At 36.7% G+C, this 14,851-nt stretch overlaps 2 protein-coding genes across 4 annotated transcripts in view; both read left to right on the top strand.

The window, feature by feature from the left end:
• MOB1B (MOB kinase activator 1B) overlaps positions 1-11,016 on the top strand; it is a 50,872-nt gene extending 39,856 nt beyond the window's left edge. For all 3 annotated transcript variants that reach the window (XM_019663227.1, XM_019663226.1, XM_019663225.1), the window contains exon 6: positions 3,341-11,016. In XM_019663227.1, the coding sequence (XP_019518772.1) occupies positions 3,341-3,418 (78 nt within the window). In that variant the 3' untranslated portion in view covers positions 3,419-11,016. The remainder of the gene's footprint in view (positions 1-3,340) is intronic.
• Positions 11,017-13,551: 2,535 nt separating this feature from the next.
• The window catches only part of DCK (deoxycytidine kinase), a 24,422-nt gene continuing 23,122 nt past the window's right edge, over positions 13,552-14,851 (top strand). Inside the window, exon 1 of the mRNA XM_019663195.1 lies at positions 13,552-13,967. Within this exon, the coding sequence (XP_019518740.1) occupies positions 13,877-13,967 (91 nt within the window). The 5' untranslated portion in view covers positions 13,552-13,876. The remainder of the gene's footprint in view (positions 13,968-14,851) is intronic.

The following is a 14,851-nucleotide window of genomic DNA, read 5'->3' as shown; positions in this document are numbered from 1 at the left end:
GTGTATATTTACAAATGCCTTCCTGATCCCTATCTCCACTAAAGAAAAATGTGTCTATTTTCCCTCTATACACACTCCTCACACTGAAGGCACACATTTTATGTCTTATTATCACCTATATAACGCATTTTAGGAGATATTAATAGTAACTTTCTAAAACTTGCTCTGAGCAATATTTATTAATTTAATTCTTTTTTTTTCCAATTACAGTTGACATTTGGTATTATTTTATATTAGTTTGAGGTGCACAGCATAGCGGTTAGACATTTATATAATTTAAGAAGTGATCCCCCTGACTAGTCTATTACCCACCCGGCACTATACATAGCTATTACCATGGTATTGACTGTATTCCCTGGGCTGTATGTCACCATGACTATTTTGTAATTGCCAGTTTGTACTACTTTTCCCTTCACCTTTTCACCTGGCCCTCCAAAACCCCTCCCTCTGGCAACCACCAGTTTGTTTTCTGTATCTGTGGATCTGTTTCTGTTTTATTTATTTTGTTCTTTAGATTCCACATATAAGTGAAATCATATGGTATTTGTCTTTCTCTGTCTGACTTATTTCACTTAGCACAATACTTAGCACACAACTCATGTTGTCACAAATGGTAAGATTTTATTCTTTTTTATGGCTGAGTAATATTCCAGTGTATATATATGTACCACCTCTTCTTTATCCAATCATCTATTGATGGACACTTAAGTTTCTTTCATATACTGGCTATTAGTAATGTTGCAGTGAAAATAGGATGCATATATCTTTTTGAATTAGTGTTTTGAATTTCTTCAGATAAATACGCAAAAGAGGAATTGCTGGGTCATAAGGTAGTTCTATTTTTAATTTTTTGAGGACTGCCATACTGTTTTCCATAGTGGCTACAGCAATTTGCAGTCCCACCAACAGTGCACAAGGGTTCCCTTTTCCCCACATCCTCATCAACACTTGTTGATTTATTGATGATAGCCATTCTGACAGGAGTGAGGTGATATCTCATTGTGATTTTTATTTGCATTTCTATGATGATTAGTGACATTGAGCATCTTTTCATATGTCTGTTGGCCATATGTATGTCCTCTTTGGAGAGATGTCTATTCAGGTTCCTCTGCCTATTTTTTAATTGGATTGTTTATTTTGTTAGTGTTAAGTTGTATGAGTTCTTTATAAATTTTGGGTATTAACTAACCCCTTATCGGATGTATCATTGGCAGATATCTTTGATGTAGTCCCTTTTATTTATTTTTTCTTTTGTTTCCCTTGCCTGCCAAGATATATCAAAATAAATATTATTATGAACAATGTCAGAGTTTACTGCCTATATTTTCTTCTAGGAGTTTTATGGTTTCAGGTTTTACAGTTAAGTCTTTAATCCATGTTGAGTTTATTCTTGTATATAGTGTAATAAGGTTGGTCTAGTTTCATTTTTGTATGTACTTGTCCGGTCTTCCCAACAGTATTTATTGAAGAGACTATATTCTTGCCTCCTTTGTCATAGATTAATTGACCATATATGCGTGGGTTTCTTTCTGCGGTCTCTATTCCATTGATCTATATGTCTGTTTTTATGAGCGCTCCATGCTGTCTTGATTACTATAACCTTATATGTTATTCCATCTACAGTCACCCATAGAAACAAAGAAGATGTTATCCTAAAGTTTGCATCTGTGCTTTGGTTTAGGCAGACGTGATTGCTGAAGTTCAGGTTTTAGTGTTTTGAGAGCGGATATTCTTCCACCAGAGGAGTTAGTTTTACATTACTTATGATCTTAAACTACACTGTATCTCCCAACTCCTAGCAAATTATGTGGCATTTAATGCATCTGAGCCTGTTTACTTCTCAGGCCACTGTGATCATATGAAAGGTAGGTCCATTACTTATGCAGTATCAGCCTTGATTGAGCCTCTGCCCTTGATCTCACAATTTAGAGAATCCTGCTCTGGCCCTTTTCCAGCTGTACTCCTTCCCACAGAGTGAGGAATGCACAGGGCCGACAACATACCTACCTACCCAGATCCCTTCTGGTGTGTGCTTCTACCTCAGAATTCCCTGCTTACATGGTCCCAAGTATATTTCCAGGATCTGCATGGATCTTTTCCTTGGGTCTGTTCTTTTGAGGGAAAGTTATATATCTGATATATATATATATATATATATATATATATATATATATATATATCTAGACCTAAGGGGTAGCCAGATGGCAGCTGTTGGAGGGTGTGTGGCTTTGCCTATATAAGCCAGACAGGGTGTGCACATTCATGCATGTGAATCCCCTTGAAGAGCAGGATGGAGCTGCGGTTGGGAGATCAGAGAAGTTTGCCGAGGGTCAGAGACTGGCTTTCCTCATGTCACTCCTTTCCAGTGTAGAGTTCTGAGGAGCTTTGAGACTTCTAAATTTGAATCTGCTCTCAGGGTCACAATGAAGGTATATTTGTCAAAGTAGGAGAACAGAACGTATTTTATTTAACAATATATTATTGTAGCTTAGTGTAAAATTTAATAATTTAGTCATATGATATATATCCATTTGTGTTCTTGGTTCAGACCTTATAAATCTTAGGGGTAGGCTTGCTTTTAAATGCCCCCTAATGCTTCTCCCCAGTACTTACTGTAGTGCTTGCCACATGATGGATGCTAATAAATGAATGAAATTGGGAGCTCAGAATACCCCACCACGGAAGAAGATCAGAAGTATAGACAGCCTCCATTTATTAGTCTTATAATTTATAGTTCAGGGGAAATCTATTTAGATTTAAACTTCAGAATGATAGGGGTGGAACTTAGTAAATCCAGGCTTTCTTATTTTTTCTTTACAGAATTTTATCGTTTATGGACTCCATATTATTCATGATATTCTCATACCGCATCTCATGATAGCTTGTATATATCTTAGTTTATAACATAAACTATCTCGTTTTACTCCGAAATTTTCCTGAGGTGCTAGATTTTTTTGATCTCTGCTTGGTTGGCTCTATCTAGATGGTGGCCAAGTTATTTCTTTTAACAGGAAGCAGCAGTTCCCATTTATTGAGTGTTTACTTTGTGCCAGTATGAAGTGGTTAACATACAGTATCACATTTAGTCCCCACAATAATTTTATGAGTTAGGAAAATTTATCCTAATATTATTACATATGTAAAACACAGTATCAGAAGTGGTTAAGTGATTTGTCTAAGACAGAGCCAGGGAATAGAAAAAAATGTTTTTTGAAAAAAGATTTGACTTTTATTTGCTTTAAAAGCTAATTTTCAGCAAGCATTGATGGAAATCTGCTTTGGAATGAGATGTAAATAATACGTTTTTGCTATTTCCTCTGCCTTTCTTTATCATGCATAGGAATTCAACCTGATTGATAGAAGAGAACTTGCACCACTCCAAGAACTGATTGAAAAACTCACCTCAAAGGACAGATAAGAGGATGCAGAACTGTGCAAATTGTTCCTCAAATGAAGCTGTCTGGAGCATATTTGGATTTTGTTGATTTTATTTTTATCTTGGTTGTTTTTGTCTTAAGTTTGGGGGGCTTGTTTGGGTTCTTTTTTCTTTATTCTGAATAAATGAAACCTTATTTGATTGCCAGAAGAAGCCAGGAACCATTCTCTGTACATTTGATAGGCGTAAATTTTGTCTTAGTGGCATATGGTGTGTTTTTTTAAACTTGGTTTTGGTTACTTGTGGAATTTTTGATAATATTGTGTGTTGAAAGAAAATGCTCATTGATTGGACTGCTGATGGATGGGGTTCTGTGTTATATAAATTGTGGCCAATTTTTGAAGTCCCTAAAAGATTTATGTTTTTAAGTGCCTTGGCAGGCTCACTTCTGAGGTGCAAAGCACAGACATAGAACGAACAGGGCTTGAAACTATATTAGGATTACTACCCAGGGCACTTACTGATGATGCATGTTTTAAAATATCTACGAAAAAAGCCATAGTTTACCTAAATTGGTGATCTCTAGCTCTTACTACATTGAAGAAATACAATTTGTAAAGGTGTGCCTGTAGAACATAAAAAATTAGTATTTCTTAATTATTTTTTATATTAATGGTAATTCTGTTCAACAAATACTTAAAGTTCTACAAGCAGGTCTTTTCCATCTCTTGATATCTGTGATATTGAAACTTGAGGATGTTGAAACGCAATACCTATTGCATTTTGGCTTCTTTCTACATGTTAACTGCACTGTAGGTGTAAATATTCAGGTTATATACAGGTTTGCCATTTTCAGAGGTGATGCTGAACTGTGAGGTTTCTTTGCAATTGCCAAATGAGCCATAAGTCTGCAGAATCCCCTTTTACTTTGAAGATGAGGGGATAGGAGTGTGTGTTTGGTTATGGGGGGTTAATTTTTATGGGGACTTAGGGATGAAATTAATTATGGGGAGTCAAGTTTAAGAAAGTCCTGTCTTAAAACCCTTGAGTAGAATGGCATGGAAATTTTAATCAATTTCTTGTAAGCAGAGTCTTAGAGACTTCTTTTTAGAAATCAACTTCCATGAGAAGTTAAAAATATTAATTTTAGGTATAGATATTAAATATGGAATTCAAGGACTATTTGGGGAAATGGACCACTTTCCAGCATTTCCATTCAGTGAATGGAGCTAGTGTTTGCCTGTCATTTTTAAATGATACAGTACCTTTTTTGCTTATTATAGGCCCAATTTGAAGCATTCTGACTTCTGATTTTTTTCACTGTGGTAGGAAATATTTTTCTTTGCAGTGATAGCAAACAATGAAAGTGCTGATTCAGTAATTATTAACTTTTATATTTTATTTTCTATGACTTTCTAGTAAATCACTCATATTAAAAAGTTCAGAAATTTAGTTTTTAAAATAACTATTAACATTTTCACTTCAGTTGTATGCTTGAGATACATTCTTTTCAGACTTCCAGTTTTAATTTTTGTCATTTCTGGTAAATCTGTTTCCCTCAGTTAGAAATATATACCTTTTTCCTTGTAAAATACAAATAGTGCTCTGAAATTGTGTAGACTAAAAACACTTAGAAAATAATCTAAAATGAAATCAGATTGTTTTTGCCATTAACAAGTCGAGCAGTGATACAATTTAATGCCAATACAATTATGATCTCTAGGAACTGCCTTTTTCTCCATTTCATTTATAGCAATCATTCTCCAAGTACCAGAAGTAGAAATAACAGGAGAGCCTGGCAGAGGCAAACATATTGGACATTCATTGGTAATACTTAGTTATAAATTGCAGTGAGAACTAGCTGATTTCCTTAAGAGAAATCTTTTAGTATCCAAATAGGTAATACCAGCGATTATGGGTTGATTCAGAAATAGAATTTGGCATCAAGTGATTTGGGGTCCTATCTATTTAGGAACATGAAGCGCACATCATTACTCAAGTAGCTTTTCATACTGCATTTGACTTCATATCAACCTAGTAATAAAGGGGTTGCAATAGCAAATAGAATAGTGAAAAATTGTTCATATATATATATTTTTTATTATTAGTTTCAGGTGTACAAAACAATGCAATAGTTATCCTTTTCACCCCTCACAAAGTTGTTCATACTCTTTTAAGCCTTATACAGCACTACTCTGTAAAAAAGGAACAATGTTTGTATAAATGTTTAGTAGTAGGACCTACTTTCCCACTGTATGTATATAGGAGTTTGTTGTCACTATGCCAGAATCTCAGGTGCCTGCTTATGAGTATTCCTTTAAACAGAGCTATTGGGAAGTAAGGTGTTGTGTGTGTGTATATATGGTAACAAAGTAGAGAAGTTCTCCCAGGAAGAGGCCTGGCATTGTACATGGTGTTATGTGGCTACAAGTAGGGAAAAATACACCACAGAATCTGAGAAATAACTGATTTAATAGAAAAATGGCTTTGATTCAGTTGGTTCCCATGAATGTTAGTGAGATGCCCTTTATAAAATAAGGATCAGATTTTGGCTTTGCAGCAGAGCTTGCTTATAAATAAATGTCTATTGGACTCTTTCCAGATCTCTCTTTTAATTTATAAATAACCAAGATAAGGATTCGCTCCACCTCAGTGCTTTATACAGAGATACAAAGCAGAAGTTGTTGCTCTCATCTGTTGATAAAAGCATAAAATATAAAGTAGTAAGTTAACATAGTATTATTGCCACAATGCTTTCGTTAAATGTCCCTATGAAGCAAGTTTTAGGAATTATTTTAAATGATGGAGTAATGGTGTTGGAGAGAATTTAACAGAAGGAGGGAAAATATTTTAGTTAGCAGTAGATGGTGCTACTGGCTTTCATTTGCTGACTTGATTATGCCATAAAACCCATGACATTAAACTGCACTAAAACAGTAAGCGTGGTTTAGTTAGCTGGTAGAGGCTTTGGAGGTTATGTACCTTGATGAAAGAGTTTAGATTGCTATCGCTTTTTACCTTTGTCATTTGTAAATTCTAAATGGTCAGCATAAAATGTAGGAAACACATGTTTAGTGTATAATATATCTCAGACTGAATTACTGCCTGGTTTATCAGGAAAGAAAGCACTACAATCGCTTATGAGGAAATACAGGTGATGTGGATATTTATATTTTACATGTAATCACCAGACTGCATTTTATGTATTAGCATTTTCCTTGCTTATGGGAAAATAGCAAAATGACAGATTTCTTTTATACCTTTGTCTACACCCTCTCTGAGAGAGGTTTTGATAACCACTGAAATGGTAAAAATATGTGAGATGCGATTACCAAGTTGTAGGACTTTCTTTTAAAATAAATATATCATACCTTAAACATCCAAATGAGAGTTGATTTTCAGAGTAGTTCCTTTGGGAGCACTACTTATTCTATCTATGCTGCAAAGGTGTAAAGTTTTTGGAATGTTTTCAAAGATGCCTTGAGAATTGGTTTATGACTATGCAAAATATCTATTTCATTATTTTAGTTGCACAAAAAGCTTTTTTGGGCAAGCTTAATGTGACCTATCTCATTCACCAAACCAACTCGACTGTGCTGTTTTCTTAGAACCAAACCATTAGGGAAGTTCAAAAGAATGTGCCATATGTTCTGAATTTGCATAAGAGAATGTTTTGAGCACTGGTAGCATCATTTAATAAAGGAGTAGTTTCCTGATAGCACTACTTTGAAATAGATGGTATCATTTGGATGTATAGGTTATGTTTTTTAAGGGTTAGTTTAATTCCCTTACAGTTAAATATAATAATAAAAAAATCAGAGTCTTCTCTTGTTTTCTACTTCTTGTTCCTTTCTTTGGTAACTTTTGAATTTAATCTTGACTACTGTAGGATAGTTTTGATTGATAGGATAATAAAAAAATGGATCCAATATTTAAGGTAGAAGTAGCTTAAGGAAACAACAGCCTTTACCTCCACCCTTTAAAAAACAATTTTTTTTTTACTCAGATGAACAATTTGAATTTAAAGACTGGAGATCATTGTACAAAAAAATTGGAATAAGTTTTATATATTAATTAGGCTGAGTTTTAAGCCTATATATCACAGATAAAATATTTAAAATTGTATAACCATTTCATGTATCATTTATAATTTTAAAATTGTAAATGTCTTTTTAAAAGATATGGGACCGGAAATATATTCGTAATTTGAAAATGTGACTGCATACCAAGAGGAAAACTTTACTCATTTTGAAACTTATCTGGGATATTAAAGAATATACCAATTCTTAGAAACACTATTCTAGATTTATACTTCAAGGACCATTCCTAAAATAATTTAAATATTCCAGTTTGTCATAATGTTAAGATTCACTGTAGGAATTACTGTTGTTCAGCTATCAGTTTAATGGTATATGAGAAATGTTTAGAGGTAAAACTATCTCAAGATTTAATGGAAAAGTTTCATTTTAAGATATAATAACAATTCTGACTAGACAATTTGAATTTTTAGGGCTTTCCTAATGTGCTAATCACATAGAAGAATTCATTTTGAGGGTATAAAACTGTGCTGCATGCCTGCCACTTATAGCAGAACTGACATTTAAATTTTGAGAAAAGAAAAAATTGGATAACTCTCAGTTTTGCTAGTGTGCATCTAAAGTTTCTTTTTCTACATAGAATACTATACTATAGAAAACATTGGATTACAGTTCAAAAAGATGGATAGTGAAATCACTGGCCTTTTCTAGCTGTGTGTTTACTTATCTCCTTCTCCTTGGAGGTAAATTACTTTCTTACTGCTGTTGACTCTCCGTACCACACACCCTTCCAGTATACACCCACTTGGAAAACAAAACAGGTTGATTGTGCAGGTCCTCATTGTTAGTGCTTCTGAAGTACTTGTTGCCAATACACAGGACACAGGTTTCAGCTAATGTGTTGGAAGATGCTACTTACATAGGCATTTTTTGGTGTTTTTTTTTTTTGGTTGACACCTTTCTTTAAATATGTCACTGAAGCTGAGATCATTAAAAAAATTTTGTTAATTTTTAGTTTCTCTTATATATTATAAAATTCTTATGTGGGGGTGTTTCTTACTGGTTTACACATGGTTTCCTTTTTATTTTGTTTCTGAAATAATTGTGCTGGTTGTGAAATAGATTAGTGCATTTTCATTTTAAGAACACTTTCCTTCTTACGTTGTTCATTTGAAATAACTATTTTTAGGGGAAATAGTTTTTTACAGCCACTAAATTGTATTTGTTATTTTTGTACATGCATAGCAAGAGTGGTACACTAATCTTGGGGGGAACACTTTTGTTCTATTTTAACTTTTCCTGTACATTATTACTTAAAATTATCTAGGAACAGTGCCATGAAATCTAGATTGAGAGAGAATACAGTAAACATGAGAACACCTAAAGCTTCAATAGAAATCATTTAACACTTAAAAAGTTTCAACAGGAATCATTTGTGGGGACAAAAGCAGATGAATACTGCCAGTGTCATATAATGGAAGCGTAAGGGCAAGATCCACACTGGGCAAGTACTGCAGAGACTGTAGAAACAGGGATCCTGCTTTTTTGGAGACAGACAATTTTTCTTTCAAGTAGCTGGAAGGGCGAAATGGTCTAAAATACATAATGCAACACAGGCGCTATATTGTAAGCTGTGCCAAGTTTACTCAAATTGTAGTTATTGATCAAAGTTTATTGCTTCGTCATTTTTATTTTAAAAGAGGATACTGAATGTTAGAAAATCTGTAATAAGTTTTAATTGAGAGATGTAAATAATGTATACAGACTTGTAGGTGATGGGATGGGAAATATTTAAATTCTAGGTTTTTTTAAAGGAAGAAACTGAATGTTTATTACAAAAATTAATAAATAGCTATGTTTGGCCATGAATCCTGACTTTTCATTACTGCTTATTTTTGCTACAGATATTCTCTCACTGAACTCATTCCTAGAGAAATATTGAAGGTATTTCCAATATGTTGAACATTTAAAATGTGTTAGGCATTATTTTTTATAATGTTCACAGTAACCCTAGAAGGTAGTATCTTAGTGTCTTACATACTAGAAATCTAAAGCTTAGAAATTCAATGATTAGTACTAGAGTTTAATAACCCAAATATGCTTGACCTTGAAGCAATTGCTTTGTTTTCTTTAAATATACAGTAGTCCCCTGTTATCCTCGATTACCTAGGGTCAACTGGTCTGAAAATATTAAATGGAAAATTCCAGAAATAATCAGTTTTAAATCGTACTCCATTCTGAGTAGCATGATAAAATCTTATGTCATTCTGCTCCACCTGTCCTGGATGTGAATCTGCCCTTTGTCCAGAGTATCCACGCTGTATAAGTTCCTTGCCTATTAGTCACTTAGTCGCCATCTTGGTTAACAGATCAACTGTGGAGGTATCACAGTGCTTGTGTTCAGGTACTCTTATTTTACTTAATAATGGCCCCAAAGCACAAGACTAGTGATGCTGGCAAACTTGGGTATGCCGAAGAGAAGCCGTGAAGTGTATTATGTATAGGAAAAAAACATAGTATATATAGGATTAGGTATTATCTAAGGTTTCAGGCATCCACTGGGAGTCTTGGAACGTATCCCCTGTGGATAAGGTGGGACTATTGTACTATTACCATGAGAACAGTTAGCAAAATATTTAATCATTTGTTGACATTTCCATGAAGCTAAGATTTTAACTAATTTTGTCTACATTGTAGACCGTTAAATAGTATTAGAAAATCTTAATTTTACCCTGATACCTAAATTCCAAAAGGAAATGTATATTTTAGAGTATAGTAAAAATATCATTATTTAGAGGTATTTATATTTAGAGGCATTTATGTTTGGACCATCACATTCATAATGTTTTGATGGTAATAGCCACGGCTGCCCAATGTCAGTAATTGGTATTTGAGGAAAAGACTAGGAATAGAAATGCTAGTCCATGCCGATGTGGACTGCATCTGCATGTTTTAATAAAAACACCTTGTTATTTTGCACATATAGTAGGTACAAAACACCTGTGTTTAAAGAAATACATACTCATAAAAATTAACTATTTTGATAATTAGGTTCACTTGTCTATTGTAGTAAATTTAAATAGTTTTTTAGTATATAATGTCTGGAATGATGCATTTTTGTAACATTAAGATTCTAAATAATTATTCCTATAAAGGTTAACCATGATTAAGCAATGTTTTACACTCATTTTGAACAGCATAATGATTACAGTGTCATATTTTCTTGACCTAAGTTCAACTTACAAGCATGAAGCAAAATACAGCCTCCTTTACTAAGGAGTTGTATAAAGCTGGTGGCTGGTTCCTATGCCCTTCTAGTATGTTGTTTTGCTACCACACTTCAGATTTACTGGGCTCTCCACTTTTGCTTTAATGATGGCTTCTGTTTTCTAGGCAATAATGAAGGTTGCAAGGAGAAATTTATAACGAAACTTATTAAGTTGATAAACATCCTTTCACAGAACTTGTTGGATTGGTGTATACAAATGCATGGGGCTGTATAATCACTACTTGTCAATGTTCAGGGCCTGTTATTTTTTTCTGCCTTTGTTCTCATTTTCTGAGTTGGTTTAGAGTTTTCTTAATAAACCTGTATGTATGTCATCAGTCAGGACCCTGTCTCATTCTTTAGTTACACCAGGATTCCCACAGGAGAGAAGGAATTCTCAAATTGAAGGAGTAGTAATATTTCTGGTAAGGAAGGGTTAAGGTTACGACAGTAGCATGCTCACAGCTGGCTAGGTGCTCCACTCCTATGTCTTTTATCTGCAATGCTAAAATCTGAAAAGCAAAGTGTTTTCTTGACTCAGTACAAACTTAACCTTCTGAGGTTAATAGTCTTTATCCCACTTACTGTGAAATATTAGTGTATTTAACACCTCTGCAGGAATGTGAGGGATGGTTATATAATGCATTTAGTGTATGACTGTATTTTCTAAAATCCAAAAAATTTTTCATTCTGAAATGGATCTGGCTACATGGGTTTCAGATAACCCATGGGTTATAGACAAAAATTAGAAAGGCACTTTTAAAAGTGCTCTTCTCTGGTCCCCCTTATGTTATCCACAGATTATATAGGAAAATGGAAAATCACACTGAACTTGATGCCAAGAGAGCTAGGTTCTCTGTTTCTCCCATTTACTTTGTATTTTTGAGGTACACTGTTAAGCTTGGAGGAACTCAAGCTCTCATAGCCAGAAACTGGCAGAGCTGCGAGTTGAAACCAGTCTTTAATTTTCCAATGCTTATACTCGTACTCACTGCACTTCTTTAATGTGTGTGATTTTTGTGTGTGGAAACCACACTTGGGGTTCTTACTCCTCAACTCCAAACACCTTTATCAGATCCACATGGGACTTCTTCAGTTCTACTCTCCTCCTATTTGAAGGTCTAAGAGACTCACCCTGCCTTACTCCTCTTTCAGTAGCTGACAACACCCTTACCATTTCATGGGTTTTCCTCCAAACTTGGGTGTGAAATAAAACACCTAGTAGTTTCCCCAGCTTCGTTGTCATCCTCATGACTAGCATGCAAGGCCTTTTTCATTTCAAGGATTCTGCTACTAATCACTATGGGGATCAACAAAAATAGTACACATAGAATGATATCATAAAATAACAAGGACATTACAAAGAATAATTTTTGCTGTTTTTATTCTTGATTTCCCCATGGAATCACATTTTGATTTCTGATCTTTATTTCTGAGAATGATTCACCATTTACCCACCTTATTCTGACTCCACCTTTAGATGCATTTTAGATGTGATGACAGTTGCAAAGTAAAAAAGAATAATAGGGCCTTTGGTTCCTGTAGACAATTTGAACTCAGGAACTTCTAGACTGGGTAGTGTATGGTTTACTAGGTTTTTACCATGAGTAAAAAATAGTTCCTCTGGGCATTTCTACACTGTATTTGTCCCCAGCTAGATGAGTGTTCTAGTAGAGTACATGGCACATAAATGGATATTCAAAAATTCAACATATATTTGTTAACTATGTGAGGGTGTAGGACATGCAATGTTAATTAAGCTACAGTCATGCTGAACAGAAACCTATAGTAACTTCTACATAGCATTGTAGTTAAGGGTGGAAAAAATTTCCCTTCTTCCTTTTTAGGGCCTTTGGCAGGTCTAATAATTAAATTGACGTAAGACATTAACAGGAGAAAAATTAATTTCGTTTGTATGGGAGCGCCATAAAAATGAGACAAAGACGTCAGCAAAGCAGGAAGCTTTTATACAAACAAATTTGTGAAGCATTACCAAGGCAAAGAGTTTGGGCGTGGCGTGAAGAAGCAACAAGATTTGTTTACACAGCTTGCTCTGCCCTAAATTTTCTATCTCTGGTGATAAGATTGGCTTCTACCCTCGTGGTACAGGGAAGGAACCTTTCACGTAAGAGATTTATTTCCTTCAGGGAGGACATAGGTTCAGAGTGTCCCTTCCTGCAATGGTTGTTTCTCAAATACCTTTAATTCAAAATCAGTATGTCAAAGTGCATAATCTGAGGTGGTATACTTTGCTCCGCTTCAGCATAAACGGGCATACAAATCCAATGAAGAGGGATATGAGACATTAGAAGAGGCTATCGGTGGCGTGGCATCTGACTACCTAAATTCCCACCCCAGTTCCACTTACTGATTTTGAACAGCCTCTCAGTGCCTGTTTCCTCACTGACAAATGGGGCTGTGGGGGCTCTCCAGCACTGGATTGCTAGTTAATGCATGAAAAGAGGTAGAAACAGTGGCCTAGCTGGGTTGCCAAGCAGCACTTAGTCTGACAGTCGTCCTCCAGGACAGAGGGTAACCCGTTTGATTTCTCTATTACACACTGCTTCTTCCCTGACAAGTTCAAAGTTTCAAGTCCAGCCAACTCCGCCGAGAGACTGTTCAGCTCCACAAGTCTCACAGGTGAGGCGAGCTCTCCGAAGCCCAACCCGGCCCACTCCGCGTGACGAAAGCAAGCGACACCCTCTGCCCTCAGGCGCCCTCTGCCCTCAGGCGCCCGCCGACCTGGAGCGCCCGCCCTTGGTTCCCACGACACTAGGGAACCAACCCCAACCACGCCCCCAGCTCCGCCCCTGCATTCTGGGAGAGGAGCGCCGTGGCGAGCGCGGCCCCGCCATCTGCTGCCGCGTGACCCGACGTGCCCGGCGCGCACGCAGCGGACCCTGTCATGGCTGGCTAAAGCCGAGGGGGCCGAGGATATGCTGTTTTGGGCGGCAGAGAAGGAAGGGGCGTGACTTTGCAGCTGAACGGGCGGCCCCTCCACAGGCCCGCCCTTGTCGGCCGTTGCCTCGGCGCGCCAAAATCAAATCGGGAGGACAAGCGGTGGGAGAGCCTGCGACCGGCCGGAGTCCTGCCTGTTGGTCAGGGTGCGTTCGGCGTCAGCGTCGGTCCGGACACCTGTGGCCACTCCCTAGCTCTCCCTGCCCAACGCACTCGGGGGCTATCACTAGACCAGGAATGGCCACCCCGCCCAAGAGGAGCTGCCCATCTCCCGCGACCAGCTCTGAGGGCACCCGCATCAAGAAAATTTCCATTGAAGGGAACATCGGTAAGGAGCCCCGGGAAATGTTGGGTCCATAGCAAGGGGAGTCACGGTGGCAGTTGAAGCGCCCGTTTGCCCATTTGCTGCATCTCTGTGGCTTCTCAGTGAGGGTTTCCCCCGGCTCGGAGGTTTGCGGGTCTGTGAAACGCGCTTTGGGCCAGGTTAACCCCCTTTGTTGGGATTCCCGCGAAGGAAAGGGTTTTTTTTTTCTTTTGGAAGTGTGTGTGTGTGTGTGTGTGTGTGTGTGTGTGTGTGTCCCCTTGGAGTGTAATTTACCTACGTTGAATTACCCATCTTTTAGATGTACTCTTCTATTAGCTCAACATACATATAATGTCATTTTACTACTACCGCGATCAAGATTTAGAATATTTCTGTCACCTCAAAAAGGTCCCTCCTGTCCCCTTGTAGTCAGCCCTCTCTGTCTTCCTATCCTCTGGCAACTACTGATCTGACTTCTATCCCTGTAAGTTTTGCCTTGTTCTGAATGCCATATAAACGGAAGTTATGTAGCCTTTTTGTGTCTTGCATCTTTAATTTAGCATAATGCTTTCAGATTCATTTATGTTGCTTGTTTTGGTAGTTCTTTTTTATTGCTGAGTAGTATTACATTGAATGGTATTACCACAGTTTATTTGTTTCCCAGTTGTGGACATTTGACTGTTTCCAATTTTTAGTGATTGTGAATAAAACTATAAGCATTCAAGTGAAAGGAAAGAGTTTTTTAATGGTCTTAACAGCATGAAGTTGGTTTTTTTTTAAAAAGATTTTTTATTGGGGAATTTGGGGGAAGGGAACAGACAAGTTGCTGTCATTTTGTTCTTCAGTCTAGTTGTGGAGGACGTTGCTTCACTGGCCCAAGTTGGCACCATCATTGTGCTCTTCCCGGG

This window comes from Hipposideros armiger, unplaced genomic scaffold (assembly GCF_001890085.2).
Source record: "Hipposideros armiger isolate ML-2016 unplaced genomic scaffold, ASM189008v1 scaffold_386, whole genome shotgun sequence".
Lineage (NCBI taxonomy): Eukaryota > Metazoa > Chordata > Mammalia > Chiroptera > Hipposideridae > Hipposideros > Hipposideros armiger.
This window is presented reverse-complemented; position numbering and strand designations above follow the sequence as displayed.